The following is a 25,175-nucleotide window of genomic DNA, read 5'->3' as shown; positions in this document are numbered from 1 at the left end:
TTGCCTCCATAGATAACGTTTTTTTTGTCTCCACATGTACCTCAACACACCACTCGCTTTTTTTCCCTCATCAATTCTATGATTAACCTCGTCCTTCATAAATCTATCCGCTGACACGTCAACTCCCAAATAGTATCTGAAAACATTCACTTTTTCCGTACTTCTCCTCCCCAATTTGATATCTAATTTTTCTTTATCTAAATCATTTGATACCCTCATCACCTTACTCTTTTCTATGTTCACTTTCAACTTTCTACCTTTACACACACTCCCAAACTCATCCACTAACCTTTGCAAATTTTCTTTAAAATTGCCCATAAGCACAGTATCATCAGCAAACAGTAACTGTGTCAATTCCCATTTTGTATTTGATTCCCCGTAATTTAATCCCACCCCTCTTCCGAACACCCTAGCATTTACTTCTTTTAAAACCCCATCTATAAATATATTAAACAGCCATGGTGACATTACACATCCCTGTCTAAGACCTACTTTTACCGGGAAGTAGTCTCCCTCTCTTCTACACACCCTAACCTGAGCCTCACTATCCTCATAAAAACTTTACAGCATTTAGTAACTTATCACCTATTCCATATACATGTACTTGCAACATCTGCCACATTGCTCCCCTATCCACTCTATCATATGCCTTTTCTAAATCCATAAATGCAATAAAAACTTCCCTACCTTTATCTAAATACTGTTCACATATATGCTTCAATGTAAACACTTGATCTACACATCCTCTACCCACTCTGAAACCTCCTTGCTCATCCACAATCCTACATTCTGTCTTGCCTCTAATTCTTTCAATAATAACCCTACCATACACTTTTCCTGGTATACTCGGTAAACTTATTTAATTTTTACAGTCTTTTGTCCCCCTTCCCTTGTAGTAAATAAAGATTATTATTATTATTATTATTATTACAGTGGACCCCCGCATAGTGATATTAATCCATGCAAGAGAGCCCATTGTTAGGCGAAATTATCATTATGTGAATGAATTTTCCCCATAAGAAATAATGGAAATCAAATTAATCCGTGCAAGACACCCAAAAGTATGAAAAAAAAATTTTACCACAAGAAATATACATTTTCCTACACACAAAGAGAAGGATACATGCACAATAGTAGAGTAGTACATGCACAATATATATTGTGCATGTACTACTCTACTAAATGAAGAATAAATGACACCTTTATTGAAGATGCAGCAATGACTGATGAGACACTGTGTCCTGGGAGTGCCTTTTCCTCCTGAGTACTGTAGGTCCTGTTTGGCATTTTCTTCCAGAACAGGCCTTATCACACTGTGTATGCCACTACGATTCTTAAATCTCTCAAACCAACCTTTGCTGGCTTTAAATTCACCAATATGAGCACTAGTTCCAGGCATTTTTCCCTGTTCACCTGGGTGTTAATCGACTGGTGTGGGTTGCATCCTGGGAGACGAGATTAAGGACCCCAATGGAAATAAGTTAGACAGTCTTCGATGACACTGACTTTTTTGGGTTATCCTGGGTGGAAAATCCTCTGGGGTTAATTGTTTTTTGGTATTCTCAATAAGTCACACCAACAACGGTGCTACAGCAGCAGCAGCAGCAGCAGCAGCAGCTGACAAATGCTACAGCAGCAGCAGATGATGCTACAGTAGCAGCAGATGGTACTACAGCAGCAGCAGCCGCAGCTGACGGTGGTACAGCAGCAGCCGCAGCTGACGGTGGTACAGCAGCAGCAGCAGCTGACAGTGCTACAGCAGCAGCAGACGATGCTACAGCAGCAGCAGACGATGCTACAGCAGCAGCAGACTATGCTACAGCAGCAGCAGACTATGCTACAGCAGCAGCAGACGGTGCTACAGCAGCAGCAGATGGTACTACAGCAGCAGCAGACTGTACTACAGCAGCAGCAGCAGCAGCAGCTGACGGTGGTACAACAGCAGCAGCAGCAGCTGACAGTGCTACAGCAGCAGCAGACGATGCTACAGCAGCAGCAGACGGTGCTACAGCAGCAGCAGCTGACGGTGGTACAGCAGCAGCAGCAGCTGTACCACCAATAGTAGCGATGGTTGATTGGGGTTTATTATACAACCTGGCCAGCTCGGAGACACGCACTCCACTTTCGTACTTATCAATGATCTTTTTCTTTAAAATGGTATGAAATACCGACAGATTGTTAGGTAAGACACATATGCAACAGTTAGGTATCTTTATTTCGAAACGTTTCGCCTACACAGTAGGCTTCTTCAGTCGAGTACAGAAAGGTTGATAGAAGCAGAAGATACTTGAAGACGATGTAATCAGTCCATCACCCTTAAAATTTTGAGGTGGTCAGTCCCTCAGTCTGGAGAAGAGCATTGTTCCGTTGTCTGAAACAATATTGTTTCAGACAACGGAACAATGCTCTTCTCCAGACTGAGGGACTGACCACCTCAAAACTTTAAGGGTGATGGACTGATTACATCGTCTTCAAGTATCTTCTGCTTCTATCAACCTTTCTGTACTCGACTGAAGAAGCCTACTGTGTAGGCGAAACGTTTCGAAATAAAGATACCTAACTGTTGCATATGTGTCTTACCTAACGATCTTTTTCTTCATCTCTATAGTAATTCTCACCCTTATTGCTGTAGGGTTGGCACTAAAGCTTTCTTGGGGCCCATGGTCACTTATTTTGCAGATAAAATCACCAGAAACACTGTAATAATACGAAATGTTCCGATTGTATGCTTGGATGTTACCGCGGAGGCTGGCTGGTAAACAATGCCACCGGCGGAACATGTGAGGCTGGCTAAGGGCGCACATTAGACGCGTCTCGGACGAACAGCGTTGAGCGGGTTTTTTAGCGGTATGCGAGGCAAAATCTTGGCGATAAAATGTAGCGGTATGCGGATTTAACGTTATGCAAGGCCTACGGTATTTGGGGTCCACTGTAATTATTATTATTATTATTATTATTATTATTATTATTATTATTATTATTATTAAATTTTTTTTTTTTTTTTTTTTTTTCCAACAATTCGGCCGTCTCCCACCGAGGCAGGGTGACCCAAAAAAAAAAAAAAAAGAAAATCCCCAAAAAGAAAATACTTTCATCATCATTCAACACTTTCACCACACTCGCACATTATCACTGTTTTTGCAGAGGTGCTCAGAATACAACAGTCTAGAAGCATACACACATAAAGATACACAACATATCCCTCCAAACTGCCAATATCCCGAACCCCTCCTTTAAAGTGCAGGCATTGTACTTCCCATTTCCAGGACTCAAGTCCACTATATGAAAATAACCGGTTTCCCTGAATCCCTTCACTAAATATTACCCTGCTCACACTCCAACAGATCGTCAGGTCCCAAGTGCCATTCGTCTCCATTCACTCCTATCTAACACGCTCACGCACGCTTGCTGGAAGTCCAAGCCCCTTACCCACAAAACCTCCTTTACCCCCTCTCTCCAACCCTTTCGAGGACGACCCCTACCCCGCCTTCCTTCCCCTATAGATTTATATGCTTTCCATGTCATTCTACTTTGATCCATTCTCTCTAAATGACCAAACCACCTCAACAACCCCTCTTCTGCCCTCTGACTAATACTTTTATTAACTCCACACCTTCTCCTAATTTCCACACTCCGAATTTTCTGCATAATATTTACACCACACATTGCCCTTAAACAGGACATCTCCACTGCCTCCAACCGTCTCCTCGCTGCTGCATTTACCACCCAAGCTTCACACCCATATAAGAGTGTTGGTACTACTATACTTTCATACATTCCCTTCTTTGCCTCCATAGATAACGTTTTTTGACTCCACATATACCTCAACGCACCACTCACCTTTTTTCCCTCATCAATTCTATGATTAACCTCATCCTTCATAAATCCATCCGCCGACACGTCAACTCCCAAGTATCTGAAAACATTCACTTCTTCCATACTCCTCCTCCCCAATATGATATCCAATTTTGCTTTATCTAAATCATTTGACACCCTCATCACCTTACTCTTTTCTATGTTCACTTTCAACTTTCTACCTTTACACACATTCCCAAACTCATCCACTAACCTTTGCAATTTTTCTTTAGAATCTCCCATAAGCACGGTATCATCAGCAAAAAGTAACTGTGTCAATTCCCATTTTGAATTTGATTCCCCATAATTTAATCCCACCCCTCTCCCAAACACCCTAGCATTTACTTCCTTTACAACCCCATCTATAAATATATTAAACAACCATGGTGACATTACACATCCCTGTCTAAGACCTACTTTTACCGGGAAGTAGTCTCCCTCTCTTCTACACACCCTAACCTGAGCCTCACTATCCTCATAAAAACTCTTTACAGCATTTAATAACTTACCACCTATTCCATATACTTGCAACATCTGCCACATTGCTCCTCTATCCACTCTATCATATGCCTTTTCTAAATCCATAAATGCAATAAAAACTTCCCTATCTTTATCTAAATACTGTTCACATATATGCTTCAATGTAAACACCTGATCTACACATCCCCTACCCACTCTAAAACCTCCTTGCTCATCCGCAATCCTACATTCTGTCTTGCCTCTAATTCTTTCAATTATAACCCTACCGTACACTTTTCCTGGTATACTCAGTAAGCTTATTCCTCTATAATTTTTACAGTCTCTTTTGTCCCCTTTCCCTTTATATAAAGGGACTATACATGCTCTCTGCCAATCCCTAGGTACCTTCCCCTCTTTCATACATTTATTAAACAAAAGTACCAACCACTCCAACACTATATCCCCCCCTGCTTTTAACATTTCTGTCATGATCCCATCAGTTCCAGCTGCTTTACCCCCTTTCATTTTACGTAATGCCTCACGTACCTCCCCCACACTTACATTCTGCTCTTCTTCACTCCTAAAAGATGGTATACCTCCCTGACCAGTGCATGAAATTACTGCCTCTGTTTCTTCCTTAACATTTAAAAGTTCCTCAAAATATTCTCGCCATCTACCCAATACCTCCATCTCCCCATCTACTAACTCCCCTACTCTGTTTTTAACTGACAAATCCATATTTTCCCTAGGCTTTCTTAACTTGTTTAACTCACTCCAAAATTTTTTCTTATTTTCATTAAAATTTCTTGACAGTGCCTCTCCCACTCTTTCATCTGCTCTCCTTTTGCACTCTCTCACCACTCTCTTTACCTTTCTTTTACTCTCCATATACTCTGCTCTTCTTATAACACTTCTGCTTTGTAAAAACCTCTCATAAGCTACCTTTTTCTCTTTTATCACACCCTTTACTTCATCATTCCACCAATCACTCCTCTTTCCTCCTGCCCCCACCCTCCTATAACCACAAACTTCTGCCCCACATTCTAATACTGCATTTTTAAAACTATTCCAACCCTCTTCAACCCCCCCACTACTCATCTTTGCACTAGCCCACCTTTCTGCCAATAGTCGCTTATATCTCACCCGAACTTCCTCCTCCCTTAGTTTATACACTTTCACCTCCCTCTTACTTGTTGTTGCCACCTTCCTCTTTTCCCATCTACCTCTTACTCTAACTGTAGCTACAACTAAATAATGATCCGATATATCAGTTGCCCCTCTATAAACATGTACATCCTGGAGCCTACCCATCAACCTTTTATCCACCAATACATAATCTAATAAACTACTTTCATTACGTGCTACATCATACCTTGTATATTTATTTATCCTCTTTTTCATAAAATATGTATTACTTATTACCAAATTTCTTTCTACACATAGCTCAATTAAAGGCTCCCCATTTACATTTACCCCTGGCACCCCAAATTTACCTACTACTCCTTCCATAACATTTTTACCCACTTTAGCATTGAAATCCCCAACCACCATTACTCTCACACTTGATTCAAAACTCCCCACGCATTCACTCAACATTTCCCAAAATCTCTCTATCTCCTCTACACTTCTCTCTTCTCCAGGTGCATACACGCTTATTATAACCCACTTTTCACATCCAATCTTTATTTTACTCCACATAATCCTTGAATTAATACATTTATAGTCCCTCTTTTCCTGCCATAGCTTATCCTTCGACATTATTGCTACTCCTTCTTTAGCTCTGACTCTATTTGAAACCCCTGACCTAATCCCATTTATTCCTCTCCACTGAAACTCTCCCACCCCATTCAGCTTTGTTTCACTTAAAGCCAGGACATCCAGCTTCTTCTCATTCATAACATCCACAATCATCTCTTTCTTATCATCTGCACAACATCCACGCACATTCAGACTTCCCACTTTGACAATTTTCTTCTTCTTATTCTTTTTAGTAATCTTTACAGGAAAAGGGGTTACTAGCCCATTGTTCCCGGCATTTTAGTTGACTTTTACAACACGCATGGCTTACGGAGGAAAGATTCTTATTCCACTTCCCCATGGATATAAAAGGAAAATTAATAAGACCAAGAACTATTAAGATAAAATCAAAGAAAACTCAGATGAGTGTGTATAAATAAATGTGTACATGTATGTGTAGTGTGACCTAAGTGTAAGTAGAAGTAGAAAGACATGCCTGTAATCTTGCATATTTATGAGACAGACAAAAGACATCAGCAATCCTACCATCATGTAAAACAATCACAGGCTTCGTTTTACACTCACTCGGCAGGACGGTAGTACCTCCCTGGGTGGTTGCTGTCTACCAACCTCCTCCTCCTCCTCCTACTACTACTACTACTACTACTACTACTACTACTACTACTACTACTACTACTACTACTACTACTACTACTACTACTACTACTACTACTACTACTACTACTACTACTACTACTACTACTACTACTACTACTACTACTACTACTACTACTACTACTACTACTACTACTACTACTACTACTACTACTACTACTACTACTACTACTACTACTACTACTACTACTACTACTACTACTACTACTACTACTACTACTACTACTACTACTACTACTACTACTACTACTACTACTACTACTACTACTACTACTACTACTACTACTACTACTACTACTACTACTACTACTACTACTACTACTACTACTACTACTACTACTACTACTACTACTACTACTACTACTACTACTACTACTACTACTACTACTACTACTACTACTATTATTATTATTGCTGCTGCTAGGTGTATAGACAAACAACAAAAAAATATACATTAATACTGTGTTTAATGTTACCAGGTAATCAATGATGGACACCATGGTACACAAGCTAGGAAGTTACAGTCCCGCCCCTCAGCCATGGAGCTTGTCACCCCAGCGGATGGTCGACGGACATTGTGGTGTGAATTACCTGAAGTCATAGACAGCGGTTTACTAAGTATGTAGCTGATGTGTATACAATACCATGAAACTCTTAAACCTACTTATTTTTTGAGGTTTATCTCTCATAATCCTTATAAACCTGATAAATATGACTGCCACTGTTTGTGCCACTAAAGCTCTGTAGCTGAAAAGATAGCTGGGGAGTGAATGATGGTGAATGTGTTTTTTCTGTGTTGTTGTGATTGTATAGTAAGAGTCATGACAGATGGAGGAGTCATATAGACCTCACTGCTTGGGCACTATACAGTGGAACCTTGGCTTTCGAACGCCCCACCATGCAAACTTTTCAGGATATGAACTGTCGTTCGGTCGATTTTTTGCTTCTCGATATGAACGAAATTTCAGGATGCGTACCTCCCCCTCAAATCTAGTGAGAGAAAGCTGGTAGGCCTACATATGAAAGAATGGGTCTGTGGTCAGTGTGTGCAGTATAAAAAAAAATCCTGCAGCACACAGTGCGTAATGAGAAAAAAAACTTTGACGGTGTTTTTGCATTAAAACAGCGACTGTGCACTGTATTTTCGTATGGTATTTATTGTTGTATTCTAGTTTTCCTGGTCTCATTTTATAGAATGGAAGACATATTACAGAAATTGAGATGATTTTGACTGGTTTTACAATGAAAAGTACAGTGGACCCCCGGTTCGCGATACTAATCCGTTCCTGAGAGCTCATCGTAAACCAAAAATATCGGAAAACGAATAAATTTTCCCCATAAGAAATAAAGGAAATCAAATTAATCCGTGCAAAACACCCAAAAGTATATAAATAACAAAAAAGGCACGATACACAAATAACCCGCACATAAAAGAGAGAAGCTTACGACGACGTTTCGGTCCGACTTGGACCACTGACAAAGTCAATGGTCCAAGTCGGATCGAAACGTCGTCGTAAGCTTCTCTCTTTTATGTGCGGGATATTTGTGTGTGAACCCAAAAGTATGAAAAAAAAAAACTTTTACCACATGAAATATTAAGTTTAATGCAATAGAATAGTAATTATAATAACAAATAACGAAAGAATAATTGACACTTACCTTTAATGAAGATCTGGCGATTGATGGGATGGGAGGAGGGGAGAGTGTGGATGGTGTTAGCATTTAGAAGGGGAATCCCCCTCCATTAGGACTTGAGGTAGCAAGTCCTTTTCCAGGGTTACTTCCCTTCTTCTTTTAATGCCACTAGGACCAGGTTGAGAGTCACTGGACCTCTGTCGCACAATATATCTGTCCATAGAGGCCTGTACCTCTCGTTCCTTTATGACTTTCCTAAAGTGGTTCACAACATTGTCAGTGTAATAGTCACCAGCACGGCTTGCAATAGCTGTCTGAGGGTGATTTTCATCCATGAAGGTTTGCACTTCAAGCCACTTTGCACAGATTTCCTTAATCTTTGAAGTAGGCAACTTCTTCAATTTCTCTCTCCCCTCCTCCGAAGCAATTTCCTCAGGTGTGGCCTCTTGCTGTTGAAGTTGATCTAGCAGTTCATCAGTGGTTAGTTCATTGTCCTCCTCCACCAACTCTTCCACATCCTCCCCACTAACCTCCAACCCCAAGAACTTCCCCAATGCCACAATGGATTCCTCAACTGGCATAGGCTTCTCAGGGTTAGCCTCAAACCCTTCGAAATCCCTTTTGTCTACACATTCTGGCCACAGTCTTCCAGGCAGAGTTCAAGGTCCTCTTAGTCACTCCCTCCCAAGCCTTACCTATAAGTTTTACACAATTGAGGATAGTAAAGTGATCCTTCCAAAACTCCTTTAGAGTCAATTGAGTTTCTGTGGTCACTTCAAAGCACCTTTCAAACATAGCTTTTGTGTACAGTTTCTTGAAGTTGGAAATGACCTGCTGGTCCATGGGCTGCAGGAGAGGAGTGGTATTAGGAGGCAAAAACTTGACCTTAATGAAACTCATGTCCCCACAAAGTCGCTCTGACAAGTCTGTAGGATGACCAGGGGCATTGTCTAATACCAGGAGGCACTTAAGGTCTAATTCCTTTTCAATTAGGTAATTTTTCACACTGGGGCAAATGCATGGTGTAACCAGTCATTGAAAAAGTCCCTAGTGACCCATGCCTTACTGTTTGCCCTCCACAGCACACACAAATTAGCCTTGAGGACATTCTTTTGCCTGAACGCTCTGGGAGTTTCTGAGTGATACACCAATAAAGGCTTCACTTTGCAATCACCACAAGCATTGGAACACATCAACAGAGTAAGCCTGTCTTTCATAGGCTTATGTCCTGGGAGTGCCTTTTCCTCCTGAGTAATGTAGGTCCTGCTTGGTAATTTCTTCCAAAATGGGCCTGTTTCGTCACAATTAAACACTTGTTCAGGTTTCATGTACTCCTTGAATTCATGCACATATTTTTCAGCCACTTTGTGGTCTGAACTGGCAGCCTCACCATGCCTAATCACGCTATGTATACACTACGATTCTTAAATCTTTCAAACCAACCTTTGCTGGCCTTAAATTCACTCGCATCACCACTAGTTGCAGGCAATTTTTTTACCAAATCGTCATGCAACTGCCTAGCCTTTTCACAAATGATTGCTTGAGAGATGCTATCTCCTGCTATCTGTTTTTCATTTATCCACACCAATTACAGTCTCTCAACATTTTCTAACACTTGCAGTCGCTGTTTCGTAATCACAGTTGCACCTTTTGCAAGAACAGCTGCCTTGATTGCTGTTTTCTTGCTCACTATAGTAGAGATGGTTGATTGGGGTTTACTATACAACCTGACCAGCTCTGACACACGCACTCCACTTTCATACTTTGCAATTGCAGTGGTCCCCCGCTTTTCGTAGTTCCCGGCAATCGTAAAATTTGCCAATCATAGGGGTATTTTCGTATAAACATGGACTCTCTTTTCATAGGTTGACTCGCAAGTCGTAGTTCGTCCGGGACGCGTACCCACGGCGTGAGCCGGGGCGGCAGCCAGTGCTCCAGCAAAATATTTCATAATATTCCATTTATTTTAGTGCTTGCAAGTACTAAATAAGCTACCATGGCTCCAAAGAAAGCTCCTAGTGCCAAGCCTGTGGTAAAGAAGGTGAGAAATACGATTGAATTTAAGAAAACCATCATTGAACAATATGAAAGTGGTACAAGTGTGGCCGAACTGTCCAGGATGTATAAGAAACCCTACACAACCTTATGTTCCATAGTGGCCAAGAAAAAGGAAATAAAGGATGCTGTTGTTGCGAAGGGAGTAACTATGCTGACAAAAATGAGATCACCAGTACTGGAAGAGGTTGAGAAGTTATTATTGGTGTGGATAAATGAGAAACAATTAGCAGGAGATACTCTTATGACTTCGATTATTTGTGAAAAGGCTAGGCAGTTTCATGAAAATTTGGTAAAGAAATTGCCTGCAAATAGTGGTGAAGTGAGTGAATTTAAGGCCAGCATAGGCTGGTTTGAGAGATTTAAGAACCGTACTGGCATACTAGTGGTAAGGCATGGTGAGGCTGCCAGTTCGGACCACAAGGCAGCTGAAAAATATGTGCATGAATTCCAGGAGTACATAGAGGCTGAAGGACTGAAACCTGAACAAGTGTTCAGTTGTGACGAAACAGGCCTCTTTTGGAAGAAAATGCCAAAGAGGACCTTCATTACATGAGGAAAAGGCAATGCCAGGACACAAGCCTATGAAAGACAGGCTGACACTAATGTTCTGTGCTAATGCTAGTGGGGATTTCAAAGTGAAGCCATTACTAGTGTACCATTCTGAAAATCCCAGAGTGTTCAGGAAAAATAATGTTATGAAGAGTAAATTGTGTGTGTTTTGGAAATCTAATAGTAAGGCATGGGTCACGAGGGAAGTTTTCGTCGAGTGGTTCAATGAAGTGTTTGGCCCTAGTGTGAAGGAGTATCTCCTGGAAAAGAAATTTGATCTCAAGTGCCTGCTAGTAATGGACAATGCACCTGCTCATCCTCCAAACTTGGATGACCTAATTTTCGAGGAGTTTGGGTTCATCACAGTAAAGTTCTTGCCCCCGAATACCACTCCTCTCCTCCAACCCATGGACCAGCCGGTCATTGCAAACTTTAAAAAAAACTACACAAAAGCAATGTTTCACAGGTGCTTGACTGTGACCACAGACACTCACTTGACCCTAAGGGAATTTTGGAGAGAACACTTCAGCATCCTCCACTGCATAACCCTTATAGGTATGGCTTGGGAGGGAGTGACTACCAGGACTTTGAACTCTGCCTGGAGAAAATTGTGGCCAGATTGTGTTGACAAGAGGGATTTTGAAGGATTTGGGACTGACCCTAATGAGCCTATGTCTGTTGTAAAATCAATTGTGGCACTGGGGAGTTCCATGGGGTTGGATGTGAGTTTGGAGGATGTGGAAGAATTGGTGGAAGACCACAATGAAGAGCTCACCACTGAGGAGCTGCAAGAGCTTCAACAGGAAGAGCAACACATCGCAGCTCAGAATCTTGCTGCAGAGGAGGAGGAAGAGAGATGGAAGAAGGTGCCTTCTTCAGAAATTAGAGATTTTTACTATGTGGGGTAAGATGGAAAGCTTTATGGAGAAACATAACCCTAACAAGGTTGTTGCAAGCCATATTGGCAACATGTACAGTGACAAAGTCTTGGGCCATTTTAGGGAAGTGTTAAAGAGACGCCAGAAACAGAGCTCTCTCCACAGTTATTTTGTGAGACAGGACTCCAGTGACTCTCAAGGTGGTCCTAGTGGCATTAAGAAACGGAGAAGAGAAGCAACCCCAGAAAAGCAAATGGTACCTGAGGTGTTGATGGAAGAGGATTCCCCTTCCAAACTATAAACAATCCACTCTCTCTCTTCTCCTCCAGTCTCCCATACACTAAGAAGAATCTCCAATAAAGGTAAGTGTTATGCTGTTAATGTTTCATTCATCATTTCCCAATGTATTGTTTATGTACTACATGTATATTTCATGTTAAAAATTTTTTTGTTTTAATACTTCTGGGTGTCAGGAACGGATTAATTGTATTTACATTATTTCTTATGGGGAAAATTGATTCGTAAATCGTAAATTTCATTTATAGTAACGGCTCCAGGAACGGATTAATTACGAAAAACGAGGGACCACTGTATCTCTCTCTTCATTTCAACAGCCATTAGCACCCTTGGTCTCAAAGGGTTGGCACTGGGAGCTTTCTTGGGGCCCATGGTGACTTATTTTGCAAAAACAGGCACCAAAAACAGTGATAATATGGATAATATGGAATGTACCGAATGTATCCTTAGATGCGCGCACACTGGCTGGCTTGTAAACACTGGCACACACGGGGCAGTTCAGGCCGCACATGGACACGTCTCGTACGAACCACATCGCATACCGGGTTTTGTATCGGGAAGCGAGGCAAATTTTCTGCGATATAATGCATCGGTTACCGGATTTATCGGATACCGATAGCATCGCAAACCGGGGGTCCACTGTACTTTGAAATTGAGCTCAAAGTAGTAGAAATGTTCGATTTTTACCGAAGTTCAAAAGTAAACAAATCATGTCAAGCGTCCAATACACATCAACTGGTGAGTCTAATATTCTTTCACAAGTGCGCTGATATTATTTATACCATTTCTACACTAATGCAGTAGTCTGCATAACGGTAAATCTTCTATTTTTTGTAAGAATAAAAATTCAAAGTGGAAAGCCAAAGAAATATAAGAGGGGCCTGGGGATGTGACTAATGAACAGAGAACTTTTTATTTTAGTGCCAGGAATGTCTTGTTTATTCTGGACCCTATTTGGAAATTGGCATCTTTTGAAATTTGTGTGAAATTGGCAAAATTGCTAAATTCTGACCACTTTATTGGATAGTTGAAATCGGTAAATGGGTTGTTTCTTGTACTCATTTGATAGAAAAATGGAGTTCTAGCGAAATAAAGTGGGCAAAATCGCTGATGCGTAAACATCGTCGAGACCGCTAAATTCGCGAGAGCATAATTCCGTAAGTTTTCCATCAAATTTCATACTTTTGGTGTCATTATGATCAGGGAAAGATTTTCTATCTTTTCATAAGAAAAAATAATTTTTTTTTTTAAATTTGGCGACCCTGAGAACAAGTCTCGGAGAGGGCCTAGGGACCCTGAAAGGGTTAAATAAATAAAATATTTATTTTTTTGCAGAGGTTACAATATGTGTTTACATATAATATGATTGGAGCAAAGAAAGCCACCATCATGCTGAGGCATTTTGAGCAGACTTAACTTAATACTTTTAGACTACTTAAGGCTAGACAGGTGAAAAGTAGTGGTTACCAATGTTTTGCTGATGGTGGTACCAACTACTGGCAGCCTTTTGAAGTTTCTCCTTACTGTTATTATTGTAATTACTATTTTTTTTTTTCCAAAAAACCGGCCATATTCCACCTAGGCAGAGTGGCCCAAAAAGAAAAACAAAAGTTTCTCTTTTTAAATTTAGTAATTTATACAGGAGAAGGGGTTACTAGCCCCTTGCTCCCGGCATTTTAGTCGCCTCTTACAACACGCATGGCTTACGGAGGAAGAATTCTGTTCCACTTCCCCATGGAGAACTTTCTTTCAACACACCGGCCGTATCCCACTGAGGTGGGGTGGCCCAACAGGAAAAAACGAAAGCTTCCCCTTTTATATTTAGTAATATATACAGGAGAAAGGGTTACTAGCCCCTTGCTCCTGGCATTTTAGTTGCCTCTTACAACACTCATGGCTGATGGAGGAAGAATTCTGTTCCACTTCCCCATGGAGATAAGAGGAAATAAACAAGAACTAGAAAGAAAATAGAAGAAAACCCAGAGGGGTGTGTATATATATGCTTGTACATGTATGTGTAGAGTGACCTAAGTGTAAGTAGAAGTAGCAAGACGTACCTGAAGTCTTGCATGTTTAAGAAACAGAAAAAAGACACCAACAATCCTACCATCATGTAAAACAATTACAGGATTCTGTTTTACACTTGCTTGGCAGGACGGTAGTACCTCCCTGGGTGGTTGCTGTCTACCAACCTACTACCTACAGTTACTATTATTATTATTGTTATAATAATTATTATTATTAGTACGTACGTGGTGAGGGGCTCTTGATCTAGGGAATTTGATATATGTTCCAGTTCCCTAAATTAAGCCTGAATACCTTCCATTCCCTCCCCCCCCACAAGCACTTCCCCATTATACAGTAGAACCTTTGCTTACGAACTTAATCCATTCTATGACCTTTTTCATATCCTGATTTGTTCATATACTGAGTTAATTTTCCCCATTTAAATTAACTGAAAAGTCATAATCCATTCAGGCGGAATTCCTGCTCTCAGAGGTAGGAAAAATACACTTCAATATAATGCTAATATCAACTCTACGGCTTATTTATCTGTCACAATTGATCTAATATGGCATATTAAACAATATAAATAACATTGAAACATGATATATACTCTACAATGAATAAAATAAGCCATAATATGGCGACTGGAGGCAGCCATAACCGCTCCAACATTGTTGTGCTGTTCACTGCCATCTAGTGACGGCCTTTCGAAGCTGTGTATTATTATAATTATTATTATAGTATGTTGTTATTATTATGTATTATCATGAAATTAAGACTTAATTTCATCTTGTCGGTATTATATACCATTCTTACACATGTATTATCATCATTATTATTATTACGTACTTGGATGCATTTTTTTAAGCATCAAAGCTCACCACCTGGCTGGTGGTGTTGATAAATTTTCTTCCTTTGGTCGTCCTGCCTTAGTAGAACATGGTCATTGTGTTAACAGTATAGTAATCCTTCTTTTGGACATAAAGATTTTATATTACTTTGCCTGCACCAAATATTTAATTTTATTGTCGTGATTGAGTTCAAGAGAATGTGAAGTTTATTATGTGACTTCAGTATTGGTCTACCTCACTTTGTGATAGATGTGTCCTGGTCCATCATACATAAAAAAATTGCATGAAATGAACTGTTTGCAACATGTAAAACATACAAATGTGGTTGCATGTTAACCTATCACCACCATCTATCATCACTGATCAGCATTATCATCCCTTAACACCACCCACTACCATCACTTATACCTAGTAATATTCTGTATTGTAGCTACTGCCACCTCCACAATATAACAATCCCATCAACTATGACCACCTACCAGCACTATCACCACCTAACACACCATCTGATTTTCATGCATAACAACATGTGTACCTTCATTAATACATGCCATAGTGGTTGGGCCACTTACCTTTATTACTCCTCCCTTCTCCTCACCCCAGACCCACCCGTCCTCCACATTCCATCCTTCTTCCTTCCCCAACTTATCAAACCTCTGGTTAAAGAACTTGAAGACCACCTTACACCATGTAGCACCATCCTCCACAATCACTTGTGTAATACACTATTTCATATTGTAGCTGCTACCACCACAATCTACCAGTCTTATCACCTATAGTCACCTACCAGTACTACCACTACTTAACACCATCTGTCGTAACTAACAACATTCAGTCATCATGCAAAGGCTGAAGCTATCTTCCAATAATTTTGGGATATAAATTTGATTAGCACTCTAATAAAAACACACTACCTAAATCCTGTTATAAGAGGCCTCTGCCTACATACAGTAAAGGAATTCTGTAAAAAAAAAATCCATTATAATCCTTCTTCATTAGACCCTCCCTCCTTTCCCCCACTGCCACTAACCCTCCCTCCCTCCCTTCTCCCTCCACCATCAGCCCTCTCTCCCTCCTCCCTCCACCATCAGCCCTCTCTCCCTCCTCCCTCCACCACCAACTAATTACTTTGTCTGGACTGAGGTGTGCACATTATAAACCTATGAACACACTTCTCCTTATTCCCAACTTCGTGTTGGAGCAATACAACTTCCTTAGGCTGGTGTTCATTTTCTTTTAATTTTTGTTATTATCACACTGGCTGATTCCCACCAAGGCAGGGTGGCCCGAAAAAGAAACTTAAACCATCATTCACTCCATCACTGTCTTGCCAGAAGGGTGCTTTACACTACAGTTTTTAAACTGTAACATTAACACCCCTCCTTCAGAGTGCAGGCACTGTACTTCCCATCTCCAGGACTCAAGTCCAGCCTGCCGGTTTCCCTGAATCCCTTCATAAATGTTACTTTGCTCACACTCCAACAGCACATCAAGTATTAAAAACCAATTGTCTCCATTCACTCCTATCAAACACTCACGCATGCCTGCTGGAAGTCCAAGCCCCTCGCACACAAAACCTCCTTTACCCCCTCCCTCCAACCTTTCCTAGGTCGACCCCTACCCCGCCTTCCTTCCACTACAGACTGATACACTCTTGAAGTCATTCTGTTTTGCTCCATTCTCTCTACATGTCCGAACCACCTCAACAACCCTTCCTCAGCCTTCTGGACAACAGTTTTGGTAATCCCGCACCTCCTCCTAACTTCCAAACTACGAATTCTCTGCATTATATTCACACCACACATTGCCCTCAGACGTGACATCTCCACTGCCTCCAGCCTTCTCGCTGTAACATTCATCACCCATGCTTCACACCCATATAAGAGCGTTGGTAAAACTATACTCTCATACATTCCCCTCTTTGCCTCCAAGGACAAAGTTCTTTGTCTCCACAGACTCCTAAGTGCACTGCTCACCCTTTTCCCCTCATCAATTCTATGATTCACCTCATCCTTCATAGACCCATCCGCTGACACGTCCACTCCCAAATATCTGAATACATTCACCTCCTCCATGCTCTCTCCCTCCAATCTGATATCCAATCTTTCATCACCCAATCTTTTTGTTATCCTCATAACCTTACTCTTTCCTGTATTCACTATTAATTTTCTTCTTTTGTATACCCTACCAAATTCATCCACCAACCTCTGCAACTTCTCTTCAGAATCTCCCAAGAGCACAGTGTCATCAGCAAAGAGCAACTGTGACAACTCCCACTTTGTGTGATTCTTTATCTTTTAACTCCACGCCTCTTGCCAAGACCCTCGCATTTACTTCTCTTACAACCCCATCCATAAATATATTAAACAACCACGGTGACATCACACATCCTTGTCTAAGGCCTACTTTTACTGGGAAATAATTTCCCTCTTTCCTATACTCTAACTTGAGCCTTACTATCCTTGTAAAAACTCTTCACTGCTTTCAGTAACCTACCTCCTACACCATACACCTGCAACATCTGCCACATTGCATCCCTATCCACCCTGTCATATGCCTTTTCCAAATCCATAAATGCCACTAAGACCTCTTTAGCCTTATCTAAATACTGTTCACTTATATGTTTCACTGTAAACACCTGGTCCACACACCCCCTACCTTTCCTAAAGCCTCCTTGTTCATCTGCTATCCTATTCTCCGTCTTACTCTTAACTCTTTCAATAATAACTCTACCATACACTTTACCAGGTATACTCAACAGACTTATCCCCCCTATAATTTTTGCACTCTCTTTTGTACCCTTTGCCTTTATACAAAGGAACTATGCATGCTCTCTGCCAATCCCTAGGTACCTTACCCTCTTCCATACATTTTAAGTTTACACAAAATGCTGGAAGACTGGCCATAGTTTCATTTAGAGCTGGCTCGTTGGGCTTCACCCAAATCGCTAATAAGTCCTCATGAATGTTAATATAAACCAGCTTATATCGATATTTATGAAGTTGTTAAAAAAATTGTATGGCTGAATGTCTCTTTTCTTTTGGTGCAAAACAATTTAATTGAAAATCAAAATCATTCTTAGGAATATCAGTTTAGAATGATATGTAAGGAGATGTAAAAATTAAGTTGTGGTGGGCTTAGGTGATTGCATGTGAGTATTTAGTACATGTAGCGACTCACTGGTAAAAATGAGGTCACTACGTGTAAGTGAATTTGTTTAAAATAATACTTCATAAAACAAAGGAAACCTGTATTATTGTTTACCAGTTATTACTTTTATTGACCTTATTAGAAAACATTTTTTTGTGATGTGCAAAATTGACCAACTGAAAGACAATTGATAATTGGCCACTTCAGTTTTTTTATATTATGCATAATTTTTCATTTTCTCTTTCAATGGAAAAATCATCATTTTATCATCATTTGTGTCATAACTAAAACTTTTCTTATTGCAGGTCAAATCAGCAGCCAGGAAAGGAAGATTCAGGAAGCTATGTTTGAGATGATAACATCTGAGGCATCATACCTCAAGTCTCTCAATGTTCTTGTCACCCACTTTGTTCAGTGTCCAGAATTTACCATAGACGAGGGTGAAGATGCTGTCCTCAGTAGGAGAGAAAGACACATTCTTTTTTCTGATATTTTACCAGGTGAGATGTTGTGGTAAAAATATAGAGCTGTTCTTCAGCAGATTTTGGCTTTTAATTGCAGTTTGAGTTGTACAACATTAAGCTTGTTTTACAGTTGAGATATTTTGTTGTGCAAATTGTAAATATGAAGACTAACGTAAGAAAGCCCATCCAACCTAAAATAACTTGGCCTAACTTAACCTTACCCCTGCCATCAGTACTGGGTGTCTTTTTACTGATTGGCTGAGACCTGCTACTGAACCATTTCCACAAGAAATAATTGGTATATTTAGTGTGTTGCAAACAGGTTGTGTGTGTTGAAGAATATAAATCAATGCTTGAGTTCTGCCATGTAGTCATAAACCTTAACCAGTTTCATAAATGAAGAAGGAACTTGTTATTTTTGTGATGTTTTTATTGGGAGTGCTAAACTCGTAGGGATCATACAGTGAGCGCCTGGGGAGAAATAAAGTTAATAACATTTGATCAAAGACAGGAGATAGCTTCACTTGTTTGTATCATCAGCCTTTTACCCAGCATCTAGGTAACCCCCCCTTTCCCTCTTCATCCATCTTCCCCAAGAGAAGTGCATCGTTATTTTACAAGACATCCGGATAGAGTATACATTCAGGGGAAATCACTGTCTGAAGATTTGCTCAATTACCCCTTTATCCCCTAATATTCCATTGGATGATATACATAAAGAAAAGACTTACTCATAAAAAGATGAAATAATTAGTGAAAACCAGGATAATCAGGAGGCTATGGCAAAGAAAAGAATGCACAAGATCTGAGGAAAACACTTAATGTGATTGAGATGTGTGGAAGTGCTGTATGATCCTCGTAGGTTTAGTGCTTCTTTTTGATTATAATAATAATGGAAGAGATGTGGATATTGTCAAGGCAAGTGAGGAGGAAAAAAAAAAAAGCAGGTGTAGGAGGAGGCAAAGTAGATTGAACTGGCAGTCACAAATTCTAGGGTGGTTCATATATTTACAGTATAGTTTAATGCTTAAATATTGGAGAAGGTGACTGCTCTGTAGGCATCTCATCTTAGTAAGAGGGCACCATGGCAGTGCCTTTGTTCAAAGAGTGAAAATCTCTAGTGTCCATATCTCCAAGACATTGTGGATTGCATTTGAAAATTGGAGGCTGAGGGTAAGAGACAGGAGTAGAGAAGGATACAGCTAGATAAGAAGTGGCAGCATGTTTTTCTGCACACAAAAGAGGTAGAAATTGTAATTTATTGAATTGTTTGAATGCTTTCCATACCTCCAGGTGCTGTATGATCCCTATGGGTTTAGTACTCCCCCATGAATGTAATACTAATAAAAACAATAATAATTTTTTTTTCAACAAACCGGCCATATCCCACAGAGGCAGGGTGACCTAAAAAGAAAAATGAAAGTTTCCCTTATTAAATTTAGTAATGTATACAGGAGAAGGTTATAAAGCCCCTTGCTCCCGGCATTTTAGTCGCCTCCTATGACATTCATGGCTTATGGAGGAAGAATTCTGTTCCACTTTCCCATGAGGATAAGAGGAAATGCACAAGAACAAGAATTAGTAAGAAAATAGAAGAAAACCCAGAGGAGTGTTATAGTTATAGTTTATTTATTTGGACATGATATATATCTGCACAATGGAATATAGTATATGCCTCTCTTTTGACCAATGAGATGTTTTGATATATTGTTCGTCCATTTGGGGTCATTTTTGTTAGATCTAATTTCCCTACTCGGAACAAAAGTTGTCTGGGCAGCTAGAACTATGCTCTGAAAAACATCATATTGGCAGCCAAGATCACCTACCTGACCCATAGTCAGGACATCCCAATTTAGCCCACCCAGGTAATTTTTCAGTCCCATGAAGTCGGCCAAGTGAAAATCTGGGACAGAGATTTGATTGCAGTTATCTGGGTGATTCCATGATATATTGAAACTAAGTGATTTGTGATCACTTTCCCCAAGCTCATCATTAACCTCAAGATTATTAATTAGTGAATCTTTGTTGGCAAGAACCAAGTCAAGCAGATTGTTTCCTCTAGTTGGTTCTGTCACAACCTGTTCTAAAAAGCAATCCTGAACCATATCAAAGTCACTAGACTCAAGATTTCCTGTCATATTGTTCAATTTGTCTAGTTAAAATCTCCCATTATCAAACATTTTCATATCTAGATGCCTTACAAATTTCGTAGCTTACTGCACTCCCTGTCAAGGTTTTGGAGCTTATAAATCACACCCAAAATTAATTTTGTCACGTCCCTCAAGAGACTGCAGCCAAACAGATTCTGTGTTCGATATTTCTAATCTTATATCATGTCTAAGACAACAATTTAAATTTTCTCTGACATACATCGCCACTCCACCACCCTTCCTGTTGACCCTATCAGTGAGGAATAGTTTATAACCCTGTATGTTGCATTCAGAAGGCATTTCTCTATCTTTCAGGTTGAACCAGGTCTCTGTTATACCAATAATATCTATATTACCTACACTTGCAAGTAATCTTAGCTCATCTATCTTACTTCTTAGACTCCTACTATTTGTATAGTAAACCTTAAGGGAGCTAGTCACTCGTTGCCCTCTACTGTCTCTTTCTCAAAACTCCAGCCCGTCGCGTTAGCCACTAGACCAGCTAGCCACAATAAGATTCATCCAACTAGGTATATTTCTACACCATAGGAAAGTTAGCACAGGCACCTCTGTGACCACAAATGCATTTGTGGTCACAGAGGTGCCTGTGCTAACTTTCCTATGGTGTAGAAATATACCTAGCTGGATGAATCTTATTGTGGCTAGCTGGTCTAGTGGCTAACGCGACGGGCTGGAGTTTTGAGACTCTATGACTGCGGGTTCAATCCCGGCCGGGGGTATGGTTTACTGTCTCTTTGTTTGTTGATCAGTTAATTTGCCATTACTAGCAACTTTATTTTGAATATTGTCTTTTAAACATATCCCTGAGGTATCCCGGTAATAACTGCTGTTTTTAACACTAATGCTGCAGCCTGATTGTTTCTCACAAACACCCATACCTCTATAATCTATCAGTTTAAATTCCTAGACAAGTCATCAGTTACCCTCTCAATTGAATTGGCTAATGCAACCACTCCATCCCCAGAGTATCACGTTTGCCAAAGAATTGTCCCAGTTATCAATGAATGGGATTGCAAGTTCCTTGCAGTACCTGTCTAGCCAGCAATATATACCAATAGCCCTAGACATCCATTCATTGCCCACTCCCTTTCTAGGCAAGATGCTACATGTGACTGGGATCCCTCCCTTAGACCTAACTACTTCTATGGCTGACCTGTACTTGTCCAGTAGCTCCTTTCTCTTGCCCTTCCCAGTGTCATTACCTCCAGCACTAAGACAGATAATGGGCTTGTTCCCATTACCTGCCATAATATTATCCAACCTGCTGACTGTCACCAACACCAGCTCCAGGAAGACACTGTCTGACCTTTCTGTCTCTGTTACAAAATGCACGGTCCATATATCTTACCTGAGAATCGCCTACTATTAAAATGTTCTTAGCTTGATTAGCAGGGGAATCAGTGGTACCTTCAACCTCACTAACCACTGAAGTACATTCACCTTGGAGAACAGAGAATCGATTTTCTAACTTCACATCTTCTCTATTAACTCTCCTCATCTTCCTTCTTCCTGAACTGTGAACCACTTAAAGCTGGTGACCATTTCCTCCTTACCAGCTAAATCCTTCTCACACTCACTCCCAACCTCATCTATGTGAAGCTTCAGCCTCCTATTTTTCCTCCCGAAGAAGTAGAATCTCCTTCAACACTTGAACCTGAGATTCTAAAACACTACAACAAGCCATGGTGCTTGGTAACAGCCCACGCTAACTCCCAAGAGCTTAGGCAGGTATGACCTTAGCGTACTGCTTATAGTACATTATTATTATATTATTATTATTTCATTATTATTATATTATTAGTGGACCCTCGGTTATTGGCCGTAATCCGTTTCAGAAGGCAGGCCTAAAACTGAAATGGCCGATAACTGAAATAATTATTCCCATAAGAATTAATGTAAATACAATTAATCCATTCCAGATGCCCAAGAATATTCACAAAAAATACATTTTTTAAGAACTTAATTATAGTTTTACATACAAGTTCCTGAGCTGTGGTCTGTTGCTGTTGCAGATGAAGCTCTTGCAGCTCTTCATTGGTTAGCTCTTCCCTGTGGTCCTCCACCAACTCTTCCACATCCTCACCACTAACCTCCAACCCAGAGATACAATGGATTCCACAACAGGCATAGGGTCTGCAGGGTCAGCCCCAAACCCTTCAGAATCCCACTTTTGGACACATTTTGGCCAGTTTTCTCCAAGCAGAGTTCAAAGTCCTGGAAGTCACTCCCTCTCAAGCCTTATGTATAAGGCTTATGCAGTGGAGGATATTGAAGTGATTCCTCCAGAACTCTCTTAGGGTTAAATCTGAGGTCACTTCAAAGCACCTTTGAAACACTGTTTTTTGAAGTTAGAAATGACCTGCTGGTCCATGGGCTGGATGCGAGGAGTGGTGTTAGGAGGCAAGAACTTCACTGTGATGAAACGGAATTCTACAGACAATAGTTCTATAAAGTTTGGAGGATGAGCAGGAGCATTGTCCAGTACTAGGAAGCACTTGAGTGGCAGTTTGTTCCAGGAGGTATTTTTTCACACTTGGGCCAGACACATCATTTACCACTCGTCGAAATTTGCCTTGTGACCCATGCATTATTGTTAGCCCTCTACATCACACACAGTTTATTCTAGAAAACATTGTGTTTCTTGAACACTTTGGGATTTTCAGAGTGATACACCAGTAAAGGCTTCACTTTGAAATCCCTAGTAGCATTAGCACAGAACAGAGTAAGCCTGTCTTTCATTGGCTTGTGTCCAGGCAGGGCCTTTTCCTCCTGTGTAATGTAGGTCGTCTTTGGCATTTTCTACCAAAACAGGCCTGTTTTGTCACGATTGAACACTTGTTGGGGGAGGAATCCTTTAGCCTCTGTCCCCGTTGAAATCTTTGCATACATTTTTCAGCTGCACATTTATCAGAACTTGCAGCCTCTCCATGCCTTACCACACTGTATGGCACTATGCTTCTTAAATCTCTTAAACCAGCCTTTTGTGGCCCTAAATTCATTAACAGCAACAGTTGTTCCAGGCATTTTATTTAAAAGATCCCCGTACAACTGTTTTACCTTCTCACAAATCACTGACTCCACAACACTATCTTTTGCTAATTGTTTTACCCTGATCCACAACAATAATAACTTTTCCATATCTTCCATTATTGGTGACCTTTGTTTCGTTATCACATTTACTCCTTTTGCAACATCAGCTTCCTTGATTTGTTCTTTCTTTGCCAGGATGGAAGTGATGGTAGATTTGTTTTTCCCATACATCCTGGCAAGTTCTAACACTCGCATACCACTCTCAAATTTTTCAGTCACTTTTCTTAAATTCCATCATGTTTCTCACTTTCTTTACCATGGGAACTTTATTAGGAACTTTCTTTGGGCCCATGCTTACTTATTTTGCAGTTGCACTTCATAAATAACAAAGAAAAACACTGATTTATAGCGAAATATTTGGATGAATGAGCAGTGACACAGCTACACTGACTCAGGAACGCACGAGCATTGCTGGCCAATAAGCGTCCAGTATGGCTAATAAAGCAAAGTAACGGCCGATAACCAGAAGCTGAAAAACCGCCCGATAAGCAAGTTGGCCGATAAGCGGAACGGGTGATAACCAAGGGTTCATTGTATTATTAATATAATGGGGATGCACTTGTGGGGGGAAGGGGATGGAAGGTATTCAGGCTTAATTTAGGGAACTGGAACAGAGATCCAATTCCCTAGATCAAGAACCCCTCACCATGTACGTACTACTACTACTAATAATTATAACAGTAATAATAATAATACAATATAATATGTAGTAATAATAATAATAATAATAATAATACTAGGGAGAAACTTCAAAAGGCTGCCAGTAGTTGGCACCACCATCAGCAAAACATTGGTAACCACTACTTTTCACATGTCTAGACTTGTGTAGTCTATAAGTACTGTATTAGGTTAAGTCTGCCCAAAATGCCTCGGCATGATAGTGGCTCTCTTTGCTCCAGTCATATTATGATATGTAAACACACATTGTAACCTTTTCAAAGAACTAAATTATTTCTTTATTTCTTTATTTAAAGAACCTCCCTTGAGGAGGAGGTATGCATCTTGAAATTTCGTTCGTATCCAGAAGCAAAAAATCAACCAAACGATGGTTCGTATCCTGTAAAGTTTGCATGATGGGGTGTTCGTAACCCGAGGTTCCACTGTATTATTACTATTAATGACGTGTGTGCCTTAGTTGGGTGATGGAGGGTGAGGACATGTGGACCTCCTTCACCCTCACAGTAGGGAAAGGGCTCCAAGAGTTCTGAGAAAGACCAACAGCTGAAGCTGAGAAAGGTATCACACTACATGTGTGTGTAAAGAAAAGATGTAAAAAAATTAGTCATACATAAGATTAAG

General features: G+C 40.3%; 1 protein-coding gene across 4 annotated transcripts in view; it reads left to right on the top strand.

Moving 5' to 3' along the window:
- Positions 1-25,175, top strand: part of Exn (Ephexin) — a 742,877-nt gene that overhangs the window by 658,749 nt on the left and 58,953 nt on the right. For all 4 annotated transcript variants that reach the window (XM_070096018.1, XM_070096015.1, XM_070096017.1 and 1 more), the window contains 2 exons: positions 7,206-7,344; positions 18,457-18,651. In XM_070096018.1, the coding sequence (XP_069952119.1) occupies positions 7,206-7,344; positions 18,457-18,651 (334 nt within the window). The remainder of the gene's footprint in view (positions 1-7,205; positions 7,345-18,456; positions 18,652-25,175) is intronic.

This window comes from Cherax quadricarinatus, chromosome 52 (assembly GCF_038502225.1).
Source record: "Cherax quadricarinatus isolate ZL_2023a chromosome 52, ASM3850222v1, whole genome shotgun sequence".
In the NCBI taxonomy this organism is placed as follows: Eukaryota; Metazoa; Arthropoda; class Malacostraca; order Decapoda; family Parastacidae; genus Cherax; species Cherax quadricarinatus.
The sequence above is the reverse complement of the archived record's forward strand: the minus strand, read 5'-3'. Positions and strand labels throughout refer to the sequence as shown.